This window comes from Camelus ferus, chromosome 9, assembly GCF_009834535.1.
Source record: "Camelus ferus isolate YT-003-E chromosome 9, BCGSAC_Cfer_1.0, whole genome shotgun sequence".
Classification (NCBI taxonomy): Eukaryota; Metazoa; Chordata; class Mammalia; order Artiodactyla; family Camelidae; genus Camelus; species Camelus ferus.
This window is the reverse complement of record NC_045704.1, coordinates 45,731,865-45,759,687: the sequence shown is the minus strand read 5'-3', so window position 1 is coordinate 45,759,687 and position 27,823 is coordinate 45,731,865. Positions and strand designations below refer to the sequence as shown.

The following is a 27,823-nucleotide window of genomic DNA, read 5'->3' as shown; positions in this document are numbered from 1 at the left end:
TGCCCCAGATGATTTAGGTTCTTTTCAAGATTTATGCAGAACAAGCAGTTCTTCCATGCCTCCCTCACTCCTATGCATGACAGCCTCCCTAGAGGCTCCTAAGCCACCAGGTAATAAATAGCCCCTTGTTTCGGCCCTGGCGAAGGAGCCCCCAGTTGTTGTTGTTGCTTTAGGAGGTAGTGGGGAGGGCTGCTGTGGGACAGAAGGCTACTCACCCAGCAGGCAGAGCGTCGGGGGCCTGGACAGCGGCTGGGAGCTGCTGTGTACCCGAAGTGCTGGGCTCCTCTCCCTCGGCCGGCGTGGCTGTGGCAGGGAGAGCCGCTGCAGTGGGGTTCGGGGTCACGCTCGACGCTGCAGCAGGCGGGGACGTCACACCCACAACAGAGGGTTCTTCAGGATCAGGGGCTGCAGTGGGTTCATCGTTCACTGAAAATATAGAAATCATATTTTAGAGATCAGCTAAGAGCTGAGTTCACATTTACTAGGTTTTTCACTAAATAGGAGAACACAAGACCTACAAGGTTACCCTGCATGTTATCCGGTGATGGCAAAAAGGTTTACAAAACGTATTTTGGAAGTTACAGCGAGTCAGTAATGGCCTCCGTGAAGAAACCTGGGAGATGGATCTGAAATAAACAGATTATTAAATATCACCTCTTTTATAAAACTTTATTAAAACTTTCTTACATACTATGGTTACAATTACTGCAATAAAAGAGTAGGAGAAAAAACAAGGTAACAGGGAAGTGTGTTAGTGCTTCACGGAGCACAGCCAAGGCCAAAGCCAAGTTTATAGGGCTGCACACTTTTCTTTAAACGTGTCATTTGTCTGCTAGGCACAAACAGCATCTTCCTTCAAAAAGCTCCGTACACAATAAGAGGTAGAAAACTTCCAATAATACACTCGTCCCTTTAAAGCCTCATGCTCAAAGTGGGGAGCAAGGATTAACACCCTAGATGCAAGAAGATGGGGCTCCAAGAGAAGGGACTTGTCTCCAAGGTAGAAACAGGCAAAGAGACAAAAGTGAAATAAGCTGTTTCCTGAGTCTCTTCATTTCTCCATTTCTTTGATGATCACTCCTGTTCATCAGGACCCCAAGGCACTGCAATATCCTCTCACTCAAAAAGGGATCAAACACCATTTCAAAGAATTAAAATTCTTTGAAAATGGAAAAGCCATACACAGAGAATTTTCTACATACATGATTATGTACGTGCACAATGACACTGGAATTTCAAAAGAAAACCCCTTGGTTTAGCCTCATCTTCCTAATTCAGAAACTCCTCTTACGGTTTCCCTAACAAATGACCAGCCAGATTCCCCTTGAACATTTCTTCTAACAGGCAGCTCGCTACAGAGCCATTTCACTGTTGAACAGACACAGCTGCCAAAAAGATTTCTCTCACATTAAACTGAATTCTGACATCGGTTCTTAGTCCCCACGCCCCAAGCAGTACAACATAAGTATCTGGCCACCCTGTTTCTCATTCTTTGTTTCAGTACAGAGGCCAACAGTTTCTTTAATGTTTCTAGGTCACCCTCCTCTTACCACCTGGCTGCCTCTCGTAGATAACTTCTATCGCCTCCCATTTCTAACTACTGGCATCAGGAACTGAACATAACAAATCAAACACCATCAGACCAGCAGAGTCAGATTCCAATAGAAATGACGTTAGTTGTATGTACAGAACACCAGTATCTGCCAGGCAAAGTGCAAAGCATTTTGGATTTTCTCATTTCAGCCTCAGACACAACCCCACAAGTTAGATACAATTAATATCTGCCCATTTTACAGCTGAAGAAACAAAAGTTCCAAGAGGTTAAACAAACTTTCAAGGTCACAGGGCACCTAATTCACATCCCCACCATCTGACCCCAGAGCCTGAACCGCTCACTCACTCCACTCTCCCTCTCTAATGCGGCCCAAGATCCGAATAACTCTGAAGCAGCCACGTGATCCTATCGGCTAACATGAGGCCAGTGGCCAGCTGAAACTAAAATTTCTTCACATGATAGGAAGCTAAGCTTGATCTTAACAAATGAAGAGCCTAGGAACTACCTATGATTAATTTATTTGCTTTCTCTCCAATATATGAAACATTGTCTGGCACACAGACTACGTTGGTTGTTTAATAAATGACTATATTTTGCGCAACTAATGTTTCCACAACAAAAATGCAAGAATTTATATTTATATTCCTATCTTAGCTGAGTTTATATAACACAACAGATGGCAATTCTCTTTGTACAAATCTATAAATTTTACTCAATTCCATTTAAAAAAACCATCATGACTTTTTTGAGAACTAAATATATTCTAAAATTTATAAGGAAAACTAAAAACAGAAGAATAGTCATAAAAAGTCTAGACACGAAGAATCCTATGTGCATGTGTGCATGGGGTGGGGGTGGGTTTTAGTTCTCCAAGGTACTAACACATATTATAAAGCTACAACAGTTAAAACAATGTGGCACCAATACATGAATAGGCAGATGCTGATTAAATCAGCAGAAAGTTCAGAAACAGAATTAAATACACATTGGAATTTGGGAACTTCGTATATGACAAAGGTGACATTTTAGATTACTGCAGAAAAGACAGACTATTTAGTAAATGGTACTGTGACAACTGGGTAGAGTACTGGACAAAAACTGAGTAAGAGCACTCCTCACTCCTTAATCAGATCAGAAATTTTGACATAAAAAATGAAATCACAGAGGAACTAAAGAAAATAGAGAATCCTTTTATAATCTCAAAGTGGAAAAGACTTTCTGAAGTATCACACAAAATCTAAAAGTCATAAAAGACTGATGAATTCAACTACATTAAATTTTTTAAAATCTAAATGGCAAATAAATAAATAAAAACCACCAGAGGCAAAATTAAAATCAAAAGAAAAACAACAAACTGGGAAAAATTATCAACTTTATACGTCTACACTTAGACTCCGTGTTCACAAAGAGAGTGTGTTTGTTTGTGTACCTCAGAGATACTGTGGGTTTGGCTCCAGACCACCGCAATTAAGCAAATCTCGAGAGAAAGCTAATCGCACAAATTTTTTTGGTCTCCTAGTGCATATAAATTATATTTACACAGTACTGCAGACTATCAAGTGTGCAAGAGCATTATGTCTTAAAAAAAAAGGTACCTTAATTAAAAAATACTTTATGGCTGAAAATGCTAACTGTCATCTTAGTGAGTCGTAATCTTCTCACAGATAGAGGGTTTGAAATATGCAAGAATTACCAAAATATGGTAGGGAGACATAAAGTGAGCAAATGTTGCTGGAAAAATGGCGCCGACAGATTGCTCAATGCAGGGTTGCCACAGACCTTCAATTGCCAAAAATGCAGTATCTGCAAAGCACAATACAGTGAAGAGCAATAAAACAAGGTGTGCCTATATGTACACACATGTTCTTAGAACATAAGGGCTTGAAACCTTAGGGGTAAATCCACCCCATCGCAGCTTATACTCAGAAGAAACTAAAGTTCAGACAGTTCAGTTACTGTCCCACGGTCACCCCAGTAAAGTAGTGACAGAGCACCATAACTGAGCCATGATGTGGCTTCAAGTGGAGAGAAAAATGAGATTGTGGAAGACAAGGAGTTACAATTTCACCATGCCCTGGAGAACTGCTGCATTTTGCATTTTAGCTCTTTTCAATATAACCAGTGTTCACTATTAGTCCTCATTACTTGATGTACACAACTTATCTCTCCCAAAAGACAGTACCCTTCTTGAGAGTGAGGGCACATTTGTTCACCTTCATTTTTTTGCTGCTTCCACTCTCTGCCTCCTGCATTCTTGCCTCCATCCCTTTGCTCACCTCACCCTCCTTCCAGAGGCCCCACCACTGCTGCCACTCAGCCCAGACTCGGCCCTTTGCAGACCCCCCAGCGCCTGCAGTCTTGGCTACCCAACCATTCAGCCTGGTGACATCTGCTGTGTTGGTACTTGGCTGCCAGTGTCTTTTCAGCTTCTTTTCCTGAAACAGATGATAGGGCAGAGGCCTTATTTGATACTTCTTTGCGCTGTCCACGGTGCTTAGCAAAATAGCATTCAATAAATACTTTGTTGAATAAATACGTGTGCAAAAGGCCTAATAATCTAGCCAAAGATATTTGAAATAAAACCACTTCACATTTTAACAATAGCATTTGCAAAGCAGGTTCTTTTTAAAATTGTTTAAATTTTGGAATAATTTTAAATTTATAGAACAGTCGCAAAGATAGAACAAAGACAACATGCCCCTCATCCATGCTATGTAATACTACTACCTCGCTTAATTATGGCACATTTGTCAAAGCTAAAAAAAAATTAACACTAGTCCATTACCATTAATTAAACTCCATACTTTTTATTTGGATTTCACCAGCTTTTCCACTAATGTCCTTTCATGATTCCAAGATCCAGTCCGGGATTCCGGGTTGTTTTTTGCAAGTTCACTTTCATTAGCTCATTTATCCTCCCTGCAGCCCCGCAAGGAAGACAATATTATTCCCATTTTACTGAAGACAAAACTGAGGCTCCCAGAAGTACCATTCAGAGAGGTGCCAAGCAAGGAGCAGAACCAGCACTCAAATCCGGAAGACCATTAAGTAAAAACAGGGGTTGGGGGAGAGAAACGAAGACGGCTGAGAGGGCTTTCCTGTATGGGAAGAAGAGCTGGGTACCAAGATGAGAGGGTAAATGGGGTGAGGACAAAACAGCAGTGGGATGGCCTCCGGTTGCTGCAACTGTGGGCATTTCACAAGGTTCCCTCTGTGATGTTGGTTAAACATTCTAACTTTATGAATCAGATATTCATTCAGGACTAAGACATACCCTAGTCACAGTTAGCCAAAAAAAGATCAGGAATTGAAATTCTTTTTCTTAGTCCTCGCCAGCTCACTGTGTGTTCCAGGGTCTTTAGGTGCATGTGTGGTGTGGCACAGGCTCTAGCTGCACACACAGGTCTGTTCAGCCCCCTCACCCGGGCATGGGGAAGGCGGCTGCCGGCAATGGTAGCTTTTTAAACTGAAGATCAGCTCATAACACAGGATACACAGTAAAGCAGTCAGTATCTCTCACCCGTGAAACCCAAGCAATGCTTTCCAATGCATTCGATCAACTCAGCTCTTCACAAGAGCCACCAAAACTAGAAAAATATTTCATAGTTAGCGTGACACAGGGTGAGTGAGGACTATATAAAGAAGAGCAATTAAATTAGATAGAAAAAAGAAGATGGATAAAGCCAGGGGGAGTAGTTATAGCTCAGTCGTAGAGCGTGTGCTTAGTATGCACAAGGTCCTGGGTTCAATCCCCAGTAACTCCATTAAAAAAAATTTTTTTAATGGATAAAGCCATACCATGTCACCTGATGGGAAAGTTCAATCTTTCCTCGGTCAATACATAGATTCATAGAAATTCCATTTATATTCCACCATGCTTCTAAGCATTCAGAGTCTGAAATGTGTTTTGAAAGTGTACAAACTATCAAAGAATATCGTGGAGAAAAAGCAATAAGGCAGGAGTTGCTATTTCAGACATTAGAAAAACATCCTGTAACAAATCAACAATCAAAATCACACAAGACTGGCTCAAAACCAGAAACAAATGAATGGGATGAGTAAGGGGTCCAGAAACGAATACTCAGCTGCATATAAGATAATAGTAAGTGATAAACACTAAGTAAAACCACAGTGAGAAAAAAACTAATGTTTATGGGATAATAGGACCCCATCATAGAAAAAAATTAATTTACACCCAGCCTTCAGTACACTTCTCTATGTATAGATACAGATATACTACTATAAATTCCCCTGGGGTAGTTATTTTTTAACATGAAAAAAAGTAAAACAGAATAAAGTATTTATTCCATTTATAGACAAGAGATAATCTTTTTACTATTGAAGCAAAAGGTAAAATTACAAACATTAAAAAAAAAATGCTCAGCACAATTCGTTTTTAAGTTTTTAACTCCTCCTCTACAAAAACTACAGAAAATGAGATTTTAAAAACAGTGATGTAGGGGGAAAACTTACAATCATAAATATAACAGATAAAACTTGTACCTAGGTACTTCACACCCATTAGGATGCTATTGTCAAAAAAACAAAACAAAACAGAAAAAAACAAGTGTTGGCAAGAATGTGGAAAAATTGGAACCCTCATTCACTGCTGGTGCGAATGCAAAACAGTGCAGCTCCTCTGGGAAACAGTTTGAGGGTTCCTCAAAAGTTACACATAGAATTATCTGACTCATCAACCCTGCTCCAAGGCATACAGGCAAAAGAACTGAAAGCACAGGCTCAAACAGATACCTGTACACCCATGTTCACAGCAGCATTATTCACAAGAGCCACGAGGTGGACACAGCCCAAATGTCTACTGACAGAGGAATGGATAAATTAAATGTGGTAAAGACATACAATGGAATATTATTCAAACTGAAAAAGGGACAAAAGAAATCTTGATACATACTACAACATGGATGAATCTTGAAAGCATTATGCTAAGTGAAATATGCCAGAGACAAAAGGACCAATTATTCCACTCATAATATGAGGTACCTGGAATAAGTAAATTCATAGAGACATAAAGTAGAACAGAGGTTACCAGGGGCTGGGGCTGAGTGGGCAGGGAGAAAGGAGAATGTTTTTGCTTAAAAGGTACAAAGTTTCAGTTTGGGATAATGAAAAGTTCTGGAAATGGATAGTGGTGTAGTTGCACAACATTGTGAATGTACTCAATGCCAATGAATGACACACTTAAAAATGGTTTAAATAAATGGTAAATTTTATGTTATGAGTATTTTACCCCAATTTCAATTTACAGACTACATGAATCTCTAAAACAAACTTCTAAATCTCCACAAAACTAATAACCAGACACTATGAGAAAAGTCGTGTAAGAGAAAAGAAATAGTCAAGCAACTGATAACTGTAGAAATGCAGTGAGGCCAAACAATAAGGTGGCACTTACTACCTGTCAGCAAAATGACAAACCAGCATTTACAAGATCAAGGGGAAAACAAACCTAATATACCAGAAGGAAAATTTTACAAGGCCTTACAAGGCCTTACAATGCCTATGATTACTTCAAACCTTTTGGAAGGCAATCTAGTAATATACATTAGACTTTTTAAATTCTTATCCTTTGAATCAGGAACTTCATTCCAGAAGAAACAAAAGTTGCGTGCAAAGATGTTTGCATCAGGATTTTGTTTCACAAAGGGAAATACATAAGGACTGAGAAATGGTTATATGAATTATGGCATATTAACTGCGAAGTAGTACGAGGCCACTAAAAAAAGGTAAATAAGAGGACTACAGGACATGGACACATGTATCAAAAATAATGAGGTGGGAAAGAAAAGAACATTCACAATGCATAATTACAATTGTATGAAATTATTCATAAAGATAGAAGCTAACTCTGAGAGCTTACTAAGTCCCAGGTGCTGTGCTGGACTCTCTATGTTTTATATAATTTATTCCTTATAAGAACCCTATGAGATATACACTCCTGTTTTAATTTTATTAATGAGAAAACAAAGGTCCAACGAGTCACTGGGCCTTATACACATGCTATACACAGGGGACAGAATCTGACTGCAGCCAGTGTGACTCCCAACCTTACATGCATGGAAATCACATTTGAGGGAGGAGTGAGTGAGAGACATAATTTTTTTCTTTTTTGGATAAAGTTTTCAATAAAAAAAATTAGAAAGTAAATCATTGCACACAAGTCTCAGTAAAGTGCTATGGCATTAGCCTAGGTCTCGATCCACCACTTCTAAAACTTAGAAATAATATATTTATACAGACAGGCTGCCATTCACTTTCATTTAACAAAAATGGATACTTTACAGTTGTGACAACATGAAAAAACCACCTGGAACTCGGCTCTGTTTCTGCCCCAAATGTCTTTTTCATGCATAACTGCAGAGCGCAGCCAAAAAGGCTTGCTAAATAAATCTTGTATGTCTTTGGAAACATTTCCTGGAGGCACGGCTCACTACCACCACCATCTTGGAATCGGTCCTCATAGTTCTAACAGCGCCGTATTGACGGACAGTGATGTCCTCAATCAAAGCCTCAACCCGTCTTCTAGCTTTGCACTGCCAAAGAGGGGTCCTCCTGTCTGCTCCCCAAAGGAAAGGTGAGCTCTTTCTATACCCCTTGGATAGACACTGAAGAGCCGACAAAGCCCAGGCTGGCTGGGAAGCAAAGGTGAGCCGTCATCACAGCAGAAAGGAGAGAGACGAGACAGGGGCCAAAGCCTTAGCACTTTAACAGGAACATTCAGCAACTGTCCCTTACAGATGCGTTCTGGGAACAGTCTGCACTTTCAGGTGCAAGCAGCATAAAACATGTCTGAGGCAGTTTGGGGTTACAGATATTTGGCTTTCTGAAGATGCGGCTGGCACCTGCCTTGTCTGCTGAAATACACCATGTTCCTGGAGATAAGGACAATACGCAAAGATTCCTAAAAGTAAGTGTAGGGGAAACAAAGACCTGTTTCAATGTCCAGTAAGAATGACTCAAAGACCGTCACCACATAAAGTCAATCTGCTGATAGTTTTTATAAGAAAAGCAGAGATGGCTGAGGGAAACTGGTATCACAATAACGTAGGCCCCTCGAAGAACAAAGCAGCTGGTGTCACGGCCACGGCATCCAGGTAACCACTTGTTCCAAAAGCCAGTTCCCCTTGCCCATCTGTGAGTGACTTACTCCTCTATGAGTGACTTATTCTTCTAAGAGAAGCATGTTTACTGGTGCTTGTGGAGCTTCAAATGGTTTTCTCTGACACGGTCCATGGCCACCACCCTGCTGTCCCCACCACACAGACGGGCAGTCAGGCCACCCCTAGCTCCTATGACTGGCTGTTCCAGCACTTGGATACAGTGGTTGGCACAAGAGCGCCAAGAGGGCTGAGACAGCAGCCGCTCATACGCCTCGCCTCCAAGCTCATCCTCGTCCTCAAGGCTCAGGGCGAGCCAGACAACTCAATTACTGCAGGCAGGTCCCCAACCGCAGGGAGAAAGTCAGGCCACCGCACCCACAGTGACACAGGCCACTCCTCCCAGCCAGACTGTCAAGACAACACGATAACCAGGCACCATAAGCCATCAAAGGGGCTCTGCAGCCCTCATACGGTGCTGCCAGAGAACTGAAAGGCATTAGCAAGTAATCCAAATCGCTTTCCCCTTCTTGATGAGTCTGTCACACAAACGGCGGTAACAGTACCATGGTGACGAGTATCTGCAGAAGCTGTACCGCCCCACATTTCCCATCTTTCATGCCACAGCTCTGCTATTGCAAGGATCTACAGAATTATTTCAACGTCAACTTACTGATTTAAACACCTGCATTTAATCCACCTACAGTTTAAATCGAAGCAAACCTCTGGATCCCTTCCCACCTGCCCCAAATTAAGACAAATTACCAAATGACCAACAGTCACAAAAGATTTGACAATCTTCAAGATGTTCAGGAAAAAAAAAACTTTTTTCTTTGTCTTTTTCCTTTTTAATTCAACACTGTCCTGATGAGACAGAAGAAAAGCATGACAAAAACTGATTTGTGTTGAAATAGGTCCTTCTCCTCCCACTTACTGGAGAAGCAGAACCAAGTACAGAGACTCCTTCCACGTGGCTGTGGAAGGGCTCTCTACTCTCAAAAGGGGCAAATACTCTCCCTGGAACAGGCACAGGAGGCCCCCCAGTGGCAGCTGGGCTTCGCTCCTGGTCCAGCAGCATCCCCACCCACTCGACAGCATGGCCATCTTCTCTAAGCCAGCTCTTAACGATAGTTAGACTTCTTTCTTCCTAGTCTGATCATTTCCTTAAATTAAGGAAATTTTTTAAAGTGTCATGGATAAATAAGATACTCTCCCCACCAGGAAATCCAACATCGATAAGAAAGAAATCTAAAAATCAATACTCTCTTATTTCTGTGCAAAGGAAGATTTTAGAAGAGCCACGTGGAGAATAACTTTGGCTGTGCAGGATATGCCAGAGAGAAAAGAAGATGGGTCATGGAGAGACTGATGGATTCAAATTCCATCTCAGTATGGGAGTCACCTCTCGCCCACCCTGCGTTCTGACACAGCAGGCAGAGCCCCAGCTCCAGGCGAGAACAGGTAAGAGGACACGCTTTAGTCTGGGCTGGTGCTCTGCAATGTCACTCACCTGTGCCATTGGCCAAGCCACTGTGGCTTGGGTTCTTGACGGGCTGGTGGTGCCGGCTGCTAGTACTGGGGCTCTGCTCGCCGGTTGTTGTGGCTGTTCTGGCCGAACCACCTGAATGTCTGTGCGTCCTGGGGGTTCAAAGTATAAAGCAGACAGATATAAGTCACTGTGGAAAAGAAAGGAGTGTGCCCCACTGAAGTCACCATATTCCCTCTCTTGCTATTTATGGGAAATCAGCCCTGTAATAGTCCTCCTTGTCTTTGACTTGACAGAAGCTGGCCCCGAACAGAGAGATCCAGGTAAGCTCCCTTCTTGGTAAAAGCACAGAAGGCAATTTTGGGTAAACTTTTCCACTTGAAGTAAACAAATCCAGAGTGAACTGCACCCGCATCTGAAATAACTGGCAAAATATCCTGTGACCATCACAGTATTTTTATTGGGCTTGAATGTAAGAAATAAACAAGAACCACTGGACAGACTACAGATGACATATTTCTACTGTTAGCCAAAAAAAAGAGCCCCAAACTTATTCAAATCCATTTTCTTTACAGCCAGAAACAAGCTTCCCTTGGCCATAAAGGTCAAGGGGCATTAGACCACTTCAGCCAACATGTACTTGACATGTTTTATCTAGAAAAGGTGACTCTGGTCCATGCAAGTAAATGAGGAACAATGCAGAGAGGGATCCATCCCACAAGGAAAATGGTGGGATCCAGCAGCAAAGAATCCGTCTGACGTCTTCAGAGAACACAAGGCAACAGGTGGTATGTGTTCTCATGGTCCGGTCGTGGCTTGACTTCATTCACTCAATGAAAATGTCACAGCTCCCCTGGTCTTCGGTTTCAGTTTTGTCAAAGGAGATTATTCTACTACTTAATCATTACATACTACTTTTCAATAGTGAGATGATTCAAATACTACCCAGTGAAGAAAAGACCACCCCCTCCATGCCGAGAAACAGAGGTCCGGAGAACAATTTATAACCGTGGAACACAGGGCAGTGAAGATATCACCAACAATAAACTGAAAACAATGACTACGGAAGTTAATGTGCACTGAGCTAGAACATCATGCTCCAGGTACCTGTGGTGCGCTGTGCACTTTACATGTTACCATCTCATTTAACATGGCAACCCTAGAGGAAGCTTACTATTATCATGCCCATTTTACAGATGAGAAAACAGACATCAAGAAAAGTAAGCAATGGAGCAAAGACTCAAAGCCAGGTGCTCTAAGGTCAAGAGCCCATGCTCTTTGGTTGAAGGCTGGGGGGTGGGAAACCTGGGACTTAGGCTTAATCCCTTCCAGGCTATTCATTCACTGGTCACTTGGCCAATGGTAAGATGAAGACCCTAGTAAAGAGAGTTCCCCGACTGGGAGGCTCTATACCCACCCAGAACACCTCTCCTGGTGAGACTCTCTGGTCCAGTATGTTGGGACAAACCTACAGCACAACAAACTCAGGTTCCTAGGGGAGTCAGAAGTGCCCCCAACGGCTACCATCTCCAGCAAGATGGGTACAAACCAAAATGTTCACAGTGATTATCTTGGGAAGCTGGGTATGTGGGTGCCTTTAGTTTTTCCTTTTGTGCTTTTCTAGGTTTTTCTCTGCTTTTCTACTTTTGAGCAAGGGAAAAAACACAATTATTTAAAAAGAAAAAAAGTTTTTTTCTTGGGCCAAAACAGAAGAAGAGAAGGATGAATAAGGAGATGGAGAAGAGGAGGAGGAGAAGAAAGATGAGGAGGAGGAGGAGGAGAGACCTAGCAAAGCCCAGAGTCCTTCATACCTTAAGCCTGTGTGGCAGTTAAAAATGGAGAGAGGGCACAACTGAGCTATGGAAATAAAGATTTAATTTGGACTCTCTTTTTCCATCTTGTTTTTCCCTGAGCTAATTTTATAAATCAAAAGCTGTCAACCACACCTCAGTCAAGAAAAATATCTCAGTGTCCCCACTTCATGGGAAGAAACATTAGGATTGAGCAGTTTACCACAATCGAAAGCAGGATGAGTATAGACTAGTTCCAAAGGGAAAGACAGTCTCTAGCCACTGGTGAATGTGTATATATGTGTTGAGGGCAGAGAGCTTGAGAGAGATAAAATTGCTTAATAGAAGGTTTGTGTCAGCCAACCCCCTTAAAAGGACAAAAAAAAAAAAAAAAAAAAAAGCCTCTGTGATTCGGTACTTACAGCCCATGGCAGAGGGCTGCGACCCTCAAGGCATGGCAGGCCATGTGGGGCAGCACAGAAAATGCGACATCAGTTGTGTCACATGCACGGGCTCCGTGATTACTTCTAGTCCCCTAGGCTCCCTGTCCCTCTGCAGAGCAGCTGGGCATGACAACAGGGTGGGTCCCCTTACTCTCCTGGCCCCTCCCTCCCTTCCCCAAAAGGGCATGTGGTTAGAGTTGAGAGAGAATACTTTCAGAAACATTTAACCACTAATGACAGCAGCTTACCCTGAATGACAGGCTGGAGCAGAGCCGGGATTAGCCCTAAACTAGGGGCAGCTGGGACCACTTTGCGTGAATTGCTGCCTCCCTGCCCGTGGCCCACAGCCACCCTACTACCCATCCACCGTGCACACGCACACGCACACGCGCACACACACCCTCCCTTCCCCCAAATTCTTCGCTTGCCCTAAATCTGGAGTTTCCACTTTTTCCCTCTTGAATTACCAGTAAAATAAGACTCTCAGAAGGAGGAGAAAGCCTCAACATTTAAGGAAAATCTTCTCTTCAGGAGTTTCTTCTTTTGGAGGACTCACTCAGCCCTTAGAAGATGGGACTGTGTCATGATTAAAAGCTGGCCCAAATGCTGAAACCACACACCATAAGCCAAAAGAAGATCAGGACAAAAGCAGGGCGATGGGGTGGGGATGAACTGGGCTCCACCACAGGCAGCCTGGCTTTGGCTCTGGCCATGACTTCAACCTTGGCCTGATCCCTCCACCATTTTGGGGGTGGGGGAGGAGTTATGCAGGCCTGGGGCGGTCGGAAGGAGGCAGAACGGCAGAATTCCACAAATGGTCTCACATCACCCAGTTACAGAGATACAGCTCTCATTACAGCCTGTACGCCTTACAGTGCTGGTGTGGACTTACCTAAGTTCCTCCCTTAGAAACTGAGGTCTCCCTAAAAAAATGCTAGTCAAGGTCAGGGCCCTGGGATTCTCTCTCCACACTCTGGAAAGCAGGTAAGGTCCCCAGGAAAGGGCTCTTTGCTGCTCCTTGCCATTCAAGCTTTGACATTCACAGTGCTGGCCTAAGTCCTGAGCTGACCCTCAGAGCCACAGCCTTGGATGCCATGGGACATCCTGCATTGCCCTTCATGAAGGTATTCATCGAACTGCATTCAGTCATTATTTTCTGAGCACTAGGCCCTATTCTAGGGCTAGCAACAAAACAGAGAGTCCCTGATCTCAAGGAGCTTACATCTTAGTGGACATGCAGTGATCTGTAATTCTGCTCAGACACACCTGCATCACACCCGACAGTGCTGCTGTGTGGGGGCCACTGGGTAAGTGAGTGAGCCTGGCTGACAACTTGGCATTGTCACCCAGTGCAGCTCTGCTGATCATCATCATATAGGTAATAGTTTGTGGAGTAATTAAACAAGACAAAACTCTGTTTCTTTGTGTTAAAAAAAAAAAAAAAAAAAAGCCAGCCCTAGCATCAACGATGTCAATGAAAACAAAATGAAGAGGGAAAAAAGTGATGGCTCACAGACAGAAAAAAAATTTTTTTTTGCTAAATTAAAAAATGGAATTCAAGATTTGATGGTGGCTCAGAATCTGAGATTGACAAGCATATCATACCCTTTATGAGGAAATTGATTTAAAAAGCCACTGGCAGGTTCAAAATTCAAAACTCTTGCTCTTCCAAAGGTACTATCAAGAAAATGAAAAGACAATCATTAGACTGTGAAAAATTATTTGCAAAATACCTATGTGATTCAAAAACTTCTATCTAGAATATTTAAAAAAAACTCTCAAAACTCAGCAATTAAAAAAAACCCAAAATTTATATATATATATGTATATACATATATATATATATGTAAATCAAAAGATTTTAGAAGCAAAGATCTATAAATGACAAATAGGCACATGAAAGATGCTCAACACCATTAGTTATTTGGGAAATGCAAATTAAAACCACAATGAAAAAAAATTAAAAAAATTTTTAAAAAACCACAATGAGATACCATGATACAACTGTTAGAATGGACAAAGTAAAAAAACCAACCAAACAAGCAAGAAACAAAAAAACACCTAACAGCAACAAGTGCTGACAAGAACACAAAGCACCTGGGACTCTCAAACATTGCTGGAGGGAACACAACATGGTACTACCATTTTGAAAAACAGTTTGGCAGCTTCTTATGAAATCAAACATGCACTTAGCATACGAACTGCCAATCCTACTCCCAGGTATTTATCCAAGAGAAACAAAAACATGTTTACACAAAACCTGTACGCAAATGTTTATAGTGAATTTATTCATAATTTCCAAAACTGTAAACCCCTCAAAATGGTGAATGAATAGACAGACTGTGGTAAACCACACAGTAAAATACTACTCAGCAAATAAAAGGAATGAACTACTGATGCATGCAGCAACATAGATGAATCACAAATGCATCATGCTAAGTGGAAGAAGACAGACAAAGAAGGCTACAGAGTATATCATTCCATTTTTATGACATGTAGGAAAAGGAAAAACTGTTGGGAAAGAAAACAATTAGTATTTGCGTGTAGGTGGAGAAAGAAGTAGGGGCTGACTACAAAGGGGCAGGAGGGAACTTTTCCAGGAGATGAAACTTTCTACATCTTGATTATGGTAGTGGTTACCAGCCTATACTTTTGTCAAATCCCATACAACTGTATACTGCATAGGGTGCATTTTACTGCATGTGAATTATACCTCCATAAACCTAACTTAATAATTTTAAAAAGCAGTTTATGTGTTTCAGTCACTGCAAAAACAGCTCATCACATGAGAAAAAATTAACATAAGCAAAAGTTTTTTTAAAGGTAGGTAACTTACAGTATGAGGATATGCTAAAACAAACAAACAAACAAAAACCCACCCAGAAAGCAAAATCCTTGGTGAGAATGTGAGTTAATCAATACTCAGGACTCTACAAACACTCTGTATTAATAAATACAAAGATTCTTCAAAGCCTGGGGACACATCTCTCCCAAATGTCAAGAATTCATGGCTGACCAGATACCAAGTGCCAAGCATATTTTTCTATCTTGGTAAAAGAGGCCCAGAATGCTAAAGGGAGGTTCTTCGACCTCAGAATTCTGGTCCATTAGTATTCAAGCTCAGCAAGAGAAGTTCCAGGATGAAACCACTGATAGTCGGTTTTCATTCCATTAAAAAAAAAAAAAAAAGACACAAGTTAAAATTGCTTAATAAACTTAAAACTCTTCTCACATTCCAGTCCAGGGAATCCATGTTTGCCTGGATGACTACAACCACGAGGCGGCTCTCCTGCCCCTCCTCCAAGTCCTCTTAACTGGGCATTGTCTTTTAATAGCAGCATGGAAACAAAACTGAGTGAGGCTGGGCCGGTTTCCAGTAAAGAACCAGAAGGAAAAAAAATAATAATAACCAGCCACTTAAAATAGAGGCATGGAGAAAAAATGGGAAGCAGTGATGGGAAAAGAAAAGGTTTCCACCATTCAGAGAGGCATCAATCAGCAAACCTGCTCCCACCTACACCCTCCTCAAGTCTTCTCATTCAAAAGTGGATGGGGAAGAGGGGGAAGGGAGGGGGAGGAAGAGGAGAGGTGAAAAGGGAAAGGCGCAATTAGAGTTAAAAATGGGACCATTCGAGTCATTCCAAGGGTAATTTACGGCTCCACTCCACACCCTGCCTCTAGCTACCAGCCTCCAAAATGACAGGAAAGGTAAAAATAAATCTGCTGTCAAGTCCATTCTACACTACAGAGAGACAAGTGACTGACTTGGGCCCAACCTGGGGTACAGAGCAATCTTCTCAATGGTGGCAGCTTTTTGAGACTGAAAAATTCACTTTAACAGAGAATATACAAATGTGGACTCATCTCATCTCATTCCAGGTTGAATGTCGGGCTTTACTGAAGAGAATGCTCAAACATCCTCCCAAACTTGAAAGAGAGCTGAAGTCCAAGGGAAGCAGTCACGGTCTCACCCTGCCCCACCCCCGCTCAGGGCAGCAGTGGATGACCCTCGGGTTCCGTGACTGTAGGCGGCAGCCTGTGACTTATCTGTCCCATGTCCTGAGATGGTACAAGGGCACAGGATGCTTGAGCAGCTCAGGCAGGCAGCAAGGTGGGCATGACCCTCCACTCACCTGCAGGGGGCAGTGGCCTGGGACTGACCCCGAAAGGAATGCGGAGCTGCAACTTCAGGTACAGGGGCGGGGGTGGGGGGCAGAAAAGTATTTCCACCTTCTTCCCACGGGCATCAGGTCTGGTGTGAACCTGGACCAGTCCCAGACCCTGTGGTACCAGGGATGACAGTATATTGGGGCGTTATTTCTAAGCGTTCTGACACAAGTCCCAAAAGCAAGAATTCAGCAGGAGGGAAGTAACCTCCTAAAAGAACATGCTCAACGGACACTCCTCCAAACCTCCCTCTAAACTCCTCCCGAGGAAAATTCAGAGCCTTTGCTGATCTACTTGCCTGGCACACTCTTCTCTGGACTTTTCACCCGGCTGGCTCCTCATCCAAATCGTCATCTAAATGTTCCTCGTCTCCCAGGCTGCACTCAATTCCCTTGAAGTCTCTCGTGTAGCATCCTAACCTAGTCCTTGACAGCACTCCTATCTGCAATGATAAGTTTACTTGTTTAACGTCTGACATCAACAAGGTCCATGGTGGGGGACCATGTCTGTTTTGTGTACCTTTGTACAACCGGCACTGAGCATGTGCTTGGCCCCACAGTAGGCATATAAAAACATCTGCTGAATGAATAAAAGAAGCAAGCTATGAAATAAATACAAAAGCACTCTTGGGCCTGTAATCTCTAATACTTCCCATGTTCTTGGCAATCCAGTCTCTCCTCACCTCCCCATCTCCCACCACTCTTTTACAGAATGGAATCCACACCGAGATGGAATCCACAATATACCAGGCACTGAGAGTGTCAGAACTACTGTCTTCCAGAAAGATTAGCCCTCAATATCATGTACAAACATTCTCCCTTAACAGGATCTAGAAATAAAAATCATTAGACTTATTTTGTGCCAATATATCTACTAAAACTACAAGACAATCTCCAAATCCAACCAAATTTTATTTATCATGGGGTTTTTTTGTTGCTGTTCTAGCTATAATTTTCAAGCACTCTCCAAGAGGTAAAGTCTAGGCAAGTGATTAAACAGGAGAATTAAGAAGGATACTTTCTGTGGTAGGCATAATTTCTGAGATGCTCCTCCTCCAAAGACCCTAATGTCTAAAGCCAGGGAAAATGATGACATATCACACCCCTGATTATGTTGTATTATATGGCAAACACTATTATCATATATGATGTATAATAATATATGATAATATTATGGTATTATATGGCACAGTTGACCTTAAGAAAGGGAGACCATCTAATGACATCATCTCCCAAAAGCAGAGCACTTTCTCTAGCAATTGTCAGAAGTGGAGGGCAGAAGAGAAAATCAGAGATTCAAAGCACAAGGGAAATATGACACACCCTTGCCAGCTAGAAGATGGTAGGGTGGGGGCCGCACATATGAGAAGGAAAGTGGGTGACCTTAAGGAGCTGAGTGAGGCCCCAATTGATAGCAAGCAAGGAAATGGGGACGTCAGTCCTACAACTGCAGGTGACTGAATTCAGTCAATGACTCGAACAAGCTTTGAAGCAAATTCTACCATAGTTTCCAGATAAGCAAGCAGCCCTGCTGATGCCTTGATTTTGGCCTCGCGAGACACTTAGGAGACCAGCCAGCCAGCCACAATGTCCTGGTCTTCTGACCTACGGAATTGTGAGCTAATACGTGATGCTGTTTTAAGCCCTAAATCTGTGGTGACTTATTACACAGCAATTGAAGACGAACACATCCCCTCAATACAAATAAATATCCATTTCCACAGAAGAAGATATTAACTTTCAAACATACCATTAGGCAATAGCTTCGGCCTGAATTCCTGCCGGGCACCCCACCTCACTCTAGGTAGAGGGCCTTACACAGAGATGGCAACGCCCTACAGATTCAGGGCTCATGTCATAGGGATGATGTCCTTCATAAGACACACACATTCCTAACATTTAAGGATCACTTGGGGGTTTGAACGGCTATACATACGTGAGACATTAGTGTTCTTAGTGAGTAAGTGACACTTTTCTGGTGGGATTCAGGCACAAGGACTTCACACATTCTTTTTCCAAACAAGACATGTGTCAACATGTCTCTGACTCCAATGTTAACCTTAAAAGTTGAGAGAATTTGAAAAGAACAGTCCATGAAAAGGGTTCAAAGTGAAAATATCAATCATAAAGGGAAAAACAGATGGAACATGAGAGACTGAGGAGGCAGTGGGAACCCACCAGGCTCCTGGCGGTTAGGCCAAGCCTTGGAACGCACAAGGCCATCCTGATAAAAAGCCCTCCCTGTACCCAGTGCCCCTGAAATTATCACTTCTCAGAAGCCGAGGTGCCAAGGAATGTAAACCAGTAGCAAGACCCACCCCGAAGTTCTGGCAAGTGAGAAGCAGGAACACAAGACTCTTTCAACTCAAGTATTTACTGAACTGCTGCTACGTGCAGCGAGGCACCACTCTAGGCCCTGGTAGGGATACAAGACCCAGAAGGCCCAGGTGAGTTTGCCTGAGCACGCAGCGCCGCTGCTGCTATGGCCCTCCTCCCTTCCAAAAAAAGAGTGCTTTAGATGGAAGAGGAAAAGCTCACTCCTCAGGGGTCCCCAGTCTATCGTTCCTTTCTAAGTGTAAAGCGAAATCGTATGATGTGATTTAAAATAAAGCTCTCGGCTTACCTTTTTTAAAAAGGTCAGATTTTTGAGGTAAAATTATAAAAAAAAAAAAAAAGGAACAAAACCAATTATGTCCTAATCTCTCTTTCTCCTTCACCAAATGTCAGTTATTCACACCATATCCCACTCTAGATTTTCACTAATCTCATTTTTTAAATTGTTGTCATTTTTTCATTAAAAAGTTGTACCTTTAAACGCCATTTATAAGCACACGAAGTGGACCCAACACATAGGCGTGCTATCAAAGTCCAAGTAAGGCCCAAGTCCAAACAGAAAATCTTCAGACAGGGAGCCAGGGGAGGAGTTTCTGTTTTCTTTACACCATTAGGTGCAGAATTCCACACTCCATTATTGAATAATCAGTGAGCCAAAGATACCTTCAACATATCACGACAAAGAAAAGGCAGGTCCAAACACCGGCTTACAGTGGAAAGTTAGCTTAGCGAAAGGAAACCAAAAGGGCAGGAGAGAGAGCAATTAAAAGGCAAGATGATGAAAAAAGATCATCTTTGAAGAAAAGAGATCAAGAACTACAAGAAATATAACCATGACAGTTTAAAGACAAAAGGTATCGTATTGGTTTGGGTTTTTCTTCAATCTTTTTTTTTTCCCTCCTATCGGTTTTTGTGAGGACTCTTCTTGTATTTTGAAGTAAGAGATAGTCTGCCAAAGTTCAGTAGGTGTTCTGTGTGAATTAATGGGTCTGCAAAGGTAATTCTCAGTATATTCGTGGGAGGGGGTGAGTTGTGTGTCCTTCTACTCTGCCATCTTGGCACCCTCCCCCTTCAATCTTGTTTTTAAAATGAAGTATAGGCAACATACAATATTTTACTAGTTTCAGGCATATAACATAGTGGTTGGACATTTACAGACATCCCAAACTGATCACCACAATAAGGTGAGTAACCATCTGTCACCATACAAAGTGATTACGATAGTATTGACAATTTTCCCTGCGCTGTACGTTACATCCCCATGGCTGGCTTATTTCATAACTGGAAGTTTTTACCTCTTAATCCCCTTCACATATTTCTCTCAACCTCCCACAACCCCCTCATACTGTTGTTTTTTTTTAAAATCCAGTTAAATGCTATTGTGAGCAACACCATCTAAAATATAAGCACTCGAAAGGCTGAAATGAAATGGATGGGGAGAAATATGCCCAGAAAATATAAAACAGAAGGAAGTTGAGGAAGTTACACTAATGTCAAACCAAACAGATTTTTTAAATGATTTTTAAAATTCAGGCAAAATTTACATATATTTAAAATTCACCCTTTTTAAGGCCACAGTTTAATGAGTTCTCACAAATGTACACAATCATGTTACCAACACCACCATGGAGACACAGAACATTTCTGCCTGGGTTCATGTCCCAGCCGTACATTTTAACATAAGCTGTCTGAGTTTCAGTCTCCTCATTAACAAATTTGGGATAATAACAGATTGTGGTGAAGGTAATGATTTAATACACTTAAAGAACTTAGAACAGTGCTTGGAATAAACCAAGCACCTAATAAATGTTAATAATAACAACTCTAAAAAACAAAATAAATAAATAAATAAATAAAAAAGACACAGAACATTTCCATGGCCCCCCCCAAATTTCTTGGTGCCCTTGGCAGTCAATCCCTCCCCTCAATTCCCAAAAACTGCTGATTGGATTTCTGTCCTGATAATTTCATCTTTTCCATAATGTTATATAAATGGGAATCATACAGAATACAGCCTTTTGTGTATGGCTTCCTGTACTTAGCATAAGGCTTCTGAGAGTCACCCGTGTTCTAGGTTGTTCCTTTTTATTGCTCAGACCAAATAAATTTTAAGAGAAAAAGGCACTAGGAGAAGAGAGGATCACCAGATTAGGATAAAATGTTCCATTTGCCCATAAGGCATATTTCAAATTGGTATTGTGGACCCAAAAAAGTAACCTTGAAATACATAAAGCAGAAACTTATGGATATGATTTGGCCCCACCCATTACGCCGTCATCTCCTCCTATTTTCCCATCACCCCCTCCACTCCAGCCAGGACGGCCTGCCTACCACTCCTTCAGCCCCAAGGCACACTCCCAACTTAGCTCCTTTGCAATTGCCATTCTTCTGCCCAACATTCCTCCCCAGGTATCCTCCTGGATAAATCCCTCACCTTCTTCAAGTCTTTGCTCACAGGTCCCCTTCTTAACGAGACCTCTCCTGTACGTCTTATTTAATAGTGCATCGTGTTGTTATAGAATACGTTTATATGTGTTTTCACATGGATCAAATGCATTTCTTAAAAAATAGAGATCAATAAAACCAGAAAAAAGAGGAACACTCTGGGATTTCACATTACTATAGACGCCAAGCCAGGCAACGTTTTCAGAAAGGACAGGTCCACACGGTTATTAAACGTGCAGATAGGTCAGCTGGGCCTTCGTGGCTGTAATTTTGGCAGAATGACAGCGGCCGATGCCAGAATGAAGTAAATTAATGCATAAATAGAAATAAGGATGGGAGACCCAAAGAATATTGAGACCAATATCTTCTTTGTATTTTCAGTAAGTTATAGGCACATACTAACAACCCTGTGACGTGTAAAGCAGAAAGCAATATAAATTCTGTACTTCAGTTCTGTGACTATTTTGACCTAATACAAAATGAAAAACCTAAATATAGAATTGTTCCAGTGTTTAAAAGGAGTCGTTCTATTTAGGTTATTGAGCATACCATCACAGAGACAGTCACTAAACCAAACCCCAAATCTCCACTTCCACAGACCTTGGCACTTTCAAAAGGAGCCGTCCCGTGCCAACAGAATCCTAAAGGAAAAGTCTAACCTCATCATACCAAACCACAGCCACAAACACCATGGATCAAGTAACCCTTTTCCCTGCCATCCACATCTGTCCAAAGCATTTGCAGTCAGTTCTGTTCTGGTCTTCAGTCATCACACACCCAAACTGCCCAATCTCCCACGACTAAAAAGTCTTTTCTCTGAGACCCATACTCTTTCTACTGGCTTCTCTCTAAACTCTTTCCCTTTTGGTCACAATTCTGTAGGACTGAGAAGTCCTAGAATCCAGATACAGATCTGGTTACAGTAGAAATGTCACCTCTGTGCCCTAAATTGTGGTGACCGTTCCATTGGCCCCGTTGTCAGGAATACATTTTGTTTTGCTCTGCATCTCCGAGGGTTGGTTTGCATTCCTCCTCCCACGGATACACTTTCCGAGGAATAACTCTGCCCCAGAGCCACACTGTAGCACTGTTCCACCGAGCCAGCTAAGCACCAATCACAACCACTACAGGGGATGCCATTTTAGAGTGACAGCTTCATAAGCTGCTCCCCTCCTGCATTTCTCATTTCCACCAATGGCATCACAGTCCAAGAGCTTGGGAGTCCCCTGTATGTCTCCTCATCCTCCACCCTGTCTTAGCGAGTCACCCAGCCCAGTCCACCTCAATGATTACACCTCCCAGTTCTCTCTCCCGTCTCCTCTCCAATCTGCCACCACCCACAGCTAGTCACCAACTCCTATCTCACCATTCCTACAACAGTGCTCTTATTAGTCCCTGAGTCAAGTCTCAACCTCCACTGTGTCACAGCCTCAATCCTATTCCTCATGTACCAAGTGCTCAGAGGAGAGCCCCACAAGCTCCTTGTGTGCAAGGCCAGGTCTCAGGTATCACTGAATGAGTACATGCATGACACAGGTTCCTTTTCTTGCTCCTTTCTCTTCCCCAGCAATCATACCAACGCTACAGCCAGATATGGGGATGGGAGGCCTGAATGGAAACTGTAAAGATGCTCAGTTCAGGGTTGCGCTGACAGGGTGACATCTCCAAATAACTACAGTTCCAAATCAAGAAGGCTTTAGTCATCTCAGTGCAAGGACAGGCGGCAGTGGCCAACAGTGACAGAGAATGGCCCAGTGCCCGAAGGCTCAGTTCCCGTCCACCGCTTTCCCCGCTCGTTTTGCTTCCCAGTCCCCACTGGCCCTCCCAGGACTCCCAGCAGTGTTCCCAGCAGTGTTCCCAGCAGCCTCACACCCCGCTGAGTTTGTTTTTCTTTCCTTTCTGGGCTGGGCTGTCTGCAGACACAGCTGATGAGCTATTTAGAGCTCACCAGAGACCTTGGGCCTTTATGAAAGTCTCCAAGATGACAGCTCTTTTAAATGTCCAGTGGTCATTAATGCCAAGGCAAGCAAGTCAATCAATCTGATATGTTTTTATCAGAGCAGCATAAAAAGGGAGAGAGGAAAGGAGGGTGGGTGAAAACTCTAACAGAGAAGGGTCTGAAACTTTTACACGTAAAAGAACGATGTGGGAACTTGTTAAAATGTAGATTCTGACCAACACTGGCCAATACTGACAGCCGATGGGGGACGAGGGCCTCCAGCCCTTCACACCAAACACACACACACACACACACACACACACTCATGTACATTCACATATCCTCTTAAAATAAATACATACCTAATACAGAATGTAGAAAATTAATTCTTAAGCTCATATAGACAGTTTCTTAACTGAGATCCCTTTCACAGTTTGCAGACCTATTAATGAAAAACTTTTATGAACCGAAAAGCAAATTCAATGCCTTCTTCCATTTGTTGGTACCATTTCCCTCTAGGACTATGGAAAATCTACAGGGCTTCTAGATGGAGGAGCGAGTACTTAAGTCAAAAGAAATCTTATGGTTGTGCCTGGAGCAGCAGCATAGCTCACAGACAGTCCTGTGGGTTTCATCTGTTAGCTGACTTCACCTTAACTCCTGGATTTCATGTAATAGCTGGGGAGGGGAAAAACTCACAGGTGATGAAGAATCAGCAAACCACAGAGGGACCCTGACGTCCTGGCTTTCCACCTTCAGTCAGGAATTTCACAACCCTTTCTCACCTAAAAGTGACTCCAAAGGGAGCTGCCAGTACCAGCATGGCTCCCCTCTGCTGGGTACTTTTTCCCTCCACGTAGACTGCACTGGTTGCTTCTCTAGCTCACCAGTTAGCACCTTCAACTTGTCAGTCCCTAAGATACTACACAGAAGCCTTGGGCAACGGACAAGAGTCTCTCTACAAACTCCCACCCACCCTCTCCTTAGTCTTCCCCTCTCCACACACTGCTTCCTTCTCTCTCTGAGCTTCCCACGGCGCCCACAGTTTCATCTGCCTGTTTCACGTACGTCTCATGCATCGCGAAGACTGTGAACTCATTGTGGAAAGCGGACGCCATGCTTCTGGCAAGCCCCACGCGAGGCGATGAGCGCACGGTACCGGGGACACATTAGAGCTGCAAAACCTGAATTGACTTAGGCACTGATCCCAAGCCAGCCCTCATTCCAGCAAAATAAAATAAACACTGGGGGATTATTAAAGGGTGTGGTAGGGACTCCCTGTGCCAACGAGCACACACTCTCCCAGGGGGCTCCGTAATACATGGGAACAAGGAACACTGGTGGAGTTGCCTGGACAGGACGGCACACTAACAGACAGAACCCTGGGTGCACCGCGTCACGGCCCACACTCCAAACACCAAATGGTGCTGGACCAGCCCTCTTGGGCCACCAAGATTAGTGCTGTTCTGACACATTATCTGGCAGTGAACCAGCTTTCATGTGGAGCCCCTTCCCTGAAGGCCCGAACTTAATTCTCCAACCTGAGATTCCTCAGTGACAAAAGCAAGACCTACAAGGCCAGCGTGGAGCACAGACTTAGAATCACTGGCTAGGCTGCTACATAGATAAACTGTAGGGGAGAGGAATGAGCCGTTATCAGCGAGCCTGGAGAAACCCTAAGTTCTGAAATCTGTCTGCCTTAACAGCAGACAACAATTTCTCCAAACTAACACCATGCTGTTTTAGTTTACCTAAGTTGCTGAGTGATACATTTTTTTAAAATTGTGAAATATACCATGTAAACAAAAGAATACACTAAATATATATTCAGTTGGAAAAAAGAATAATAAAATGAACACCCAGGGATCCACCATCCAGGCTAAGAAATAACATTTCCAGTACCCAGAAGCTTTCATCATGCTTTTTTCCTCATTAAACCCCCACATGATAACCCTGAATTCAGGAGAATGGTTCATTATTCCCTTCCACTTTTATAGTTTTGCCACCTGTGAAGGTATCCATAAAAAAAAAAATAGGGTTTCATTTCAAATTTTTAAACTTTACATAAATGACATCACACTGTACACTTCTTCCTGTGATCATCTGCTGCTCTTGTTCAACACTATGTTTCTGACATTCCACCGTACTGTTGTAACTATCTCTCCCCCATCTTACAGTATTTCACTGTAAGACCACACAACAATTTATGATAGTAACTCTTTCTTTACTCAGCCAGACCCACTAGCAGGACGCTGACATGGTCTGTCTGCTAATAAATTCCTGACCATGAATTGTTGGTGGTGATCCTATGCTGACGTCCATGTGGCAGAGCAGATGGTAAAACAACCAGAGGTGCTTCACCTGATGATCAGTAAAGAGTGGGCAAGATCCCACTAAGAGATGGAGCTGTGAGGCCGTGCTCAGCAAGCACATGGGAGCTTTGCTGGATGAACGTGGGTAGATGAACCCTTAAGATAAAACCCTTACATGGTGCCAGTTCTAAGGCTTTATGAAGCAGGGAGAGGAGAGGAAAAGGTCCATCTGACACTGCAATCTTCACCTTCATGGGCACGTCAGAGCACCTTTGATCATGGAGAACAGCAACAAGTCCAAGAAAAACCTACCCTTCAGACAGCGAAAGCTAAATATTTAGTCTGGGAGGCGGCAGGCAGAAGCCCATCATTCTCTCTACCTCAGGAAACCAAGGACAGCAGAGGATTGTCCCTGAATCCTGAAGGTTTGATTCATCACCCTCCTAACTACAGTCTCCTGGATGTGAATGTTTCAGTAATGCCTACTTCCCAGGTTTGGCAGTGGGGAAGTGGGGCATAAAAGACAGTCCCCAGATGCAACCCCCACCCCATCACCTTCACAGAGCCCTCCCAAAGTACGAGGCCCTCAGATGGATGTAGTTCAGCTCAGTTCATTCCTACAGTGACCCAGGTGATAGCCCCATTTTACACCTGAAAAAACTGAGAGGCTGCGAAGTTGAGTGACTTGTCCAATATCATACAGCAAGTAAATGACAGGCCAGGATTCAATCTGCGTCTTCTGATTCCAAAGCCCCACGCTCATCCAGTAGACGACTCTGCTGCCACCTAGGCATGCAGGCTGGCCTCTCTAAATGCAGCAGCAGTGGGGAAAGGGGGGTTTTAGGGAAGCAGAAGATGTTACATCTCGGTGATACTTCCAAAAGTGCTGCTGAATGGCAACAGGTTCCATGCGAACACATGATAAACTTAGATGGCAGAGGCCTGTGGAAACTCACAGGCCACGCATAGAAAATGCTACAGTAGCTGGGCAGACAGAGGAGGCCTCCCCATACGGCTTAAACGACCTAGAAAGCACTTTGCCCACCAGTAATTAACTAACAGTGAACGTCTACCATGTGTTATGGGCAAAAGTGCAACCCATTTTCTGCTGAAGCCTGGTTGCTGCTGTAACAGTCAACAATCCCCAACACAAACAACACCAGAGAAGGGGTATCCAGATATGTGACTTTCGAGGTCTATCAACTAGAGAACTTCAGAGAGCAACAAACAGGTCAAAAACTGAAGTCCAAACCTGTCAAGAGCTGAACTCTGCCTTTTACACCAAATTAATTGACATCAGTTGTCAGACACCAACTTTCCAACCAGCTAAAGGACCAAGATGGCGGGTATTAATGCCAGAGCTAAGAAGGCATTATTCTCAAAGAGTGAATGGCTGAGGTGTTCTTCTCCACCATCTACTCGCCCCTGAATAGATTCTGTTTTCTCTAGTTCTGGGTTCCAATCATGCCTCTCGTGATACAAGATTTGCCAATTATACTGTCGGTCCTTAACTGGTAAGCCTCAACTATTTATCCCAACTTAGAGGTCATCTTGTGAGTCACAGAGAAGAGTGACCAGTCTTCAGGGTATGAGATAAGACATTTGCAGAGGCTTGGAGAAAAGACGACAAGGAAATGGTACCTCTGCTTCTAATGATGCTACAGACAACTGAACAAAATATTCAACCCTCTCTTGTTCCTGACACCTGTCAGGCACCAAAACCCCACAAACCCTCAAAACAACCAAATCCAGAGAGGCAGACGACTGTCCTCAGAGGGACCTTTCCAGCTGCTGTGGGTAATGGCTAAAATATACTCTGTTTCTTAAAGCATTACACCCCTAGTCCCTGGGATTTGTCTGGGAAGACTTTTACCAGTTATTCGCCTACTCTGTGCAAATAATGGTTTACAAACTATATTCCATATGATTCTTTTCCTTAATATTCCCTTAAAATGTCTGGGGATTTTGTACATTGTAATAAGCAAGAAAATGGGTTCCCAACCTCCTCATTATCTCTCTAATGCACTTAAAACTATTCCCCTGCCTGGGAATTCAACTGCTGTGGAAATGGTTTGTACCTTTAACACAACACAAGTATAAGATGGGAATGTCAGTAAATAAAATTACGTCATTTGTGATGAGTAACAAGTATAACGTAGCTCAGACTCTGAGTGCAGAAGGTCTTCACCAACACTCCCAAGGGAATCATGAATCAATCCCCACAAACAGGAATGCACA

At 43.0% G+C, this 27,823-nt stretch overlaps 1 protein-coding gene and 1 non-coding gene across 3 annotated transcripts in view; one reads left to right on the top strand and one right to left on the bottom strand.

The window, feature by feature from the left end:
* Window positions 1-27,823, bottom strand: part of WWP2 (WW domain containing E3 ubiquitin protein ligase 2) — a 118,231-nt gene that overhangs the window by 39,438 nt on the left and 50,970 nt on the right. For both annotated transcript variants that reach the window (XM_032486650.1, XM_006180567.3), the window contains exons 7-8: window positions 10,181-10,308; window positions 216-426 (exon numbers count right to left, since the gene is read on the bottom strand). In XM_032486650.1, the coding sequence (XP_032342541.1) occupies window positions 216-426; window positions 10,181-10,308 (339 nt within the window). The remainder of the gene's footprint in view (window positions 1-215; window positions 427-10,180; window positions 10,309-27,823) is intronic.
* TRNAT-AGU lies at window positions 5,248-5,319 on the top strand. The gene has a single exon. It is a non-coding gene; the product is annotated as a tRNA-Thr (tRNA).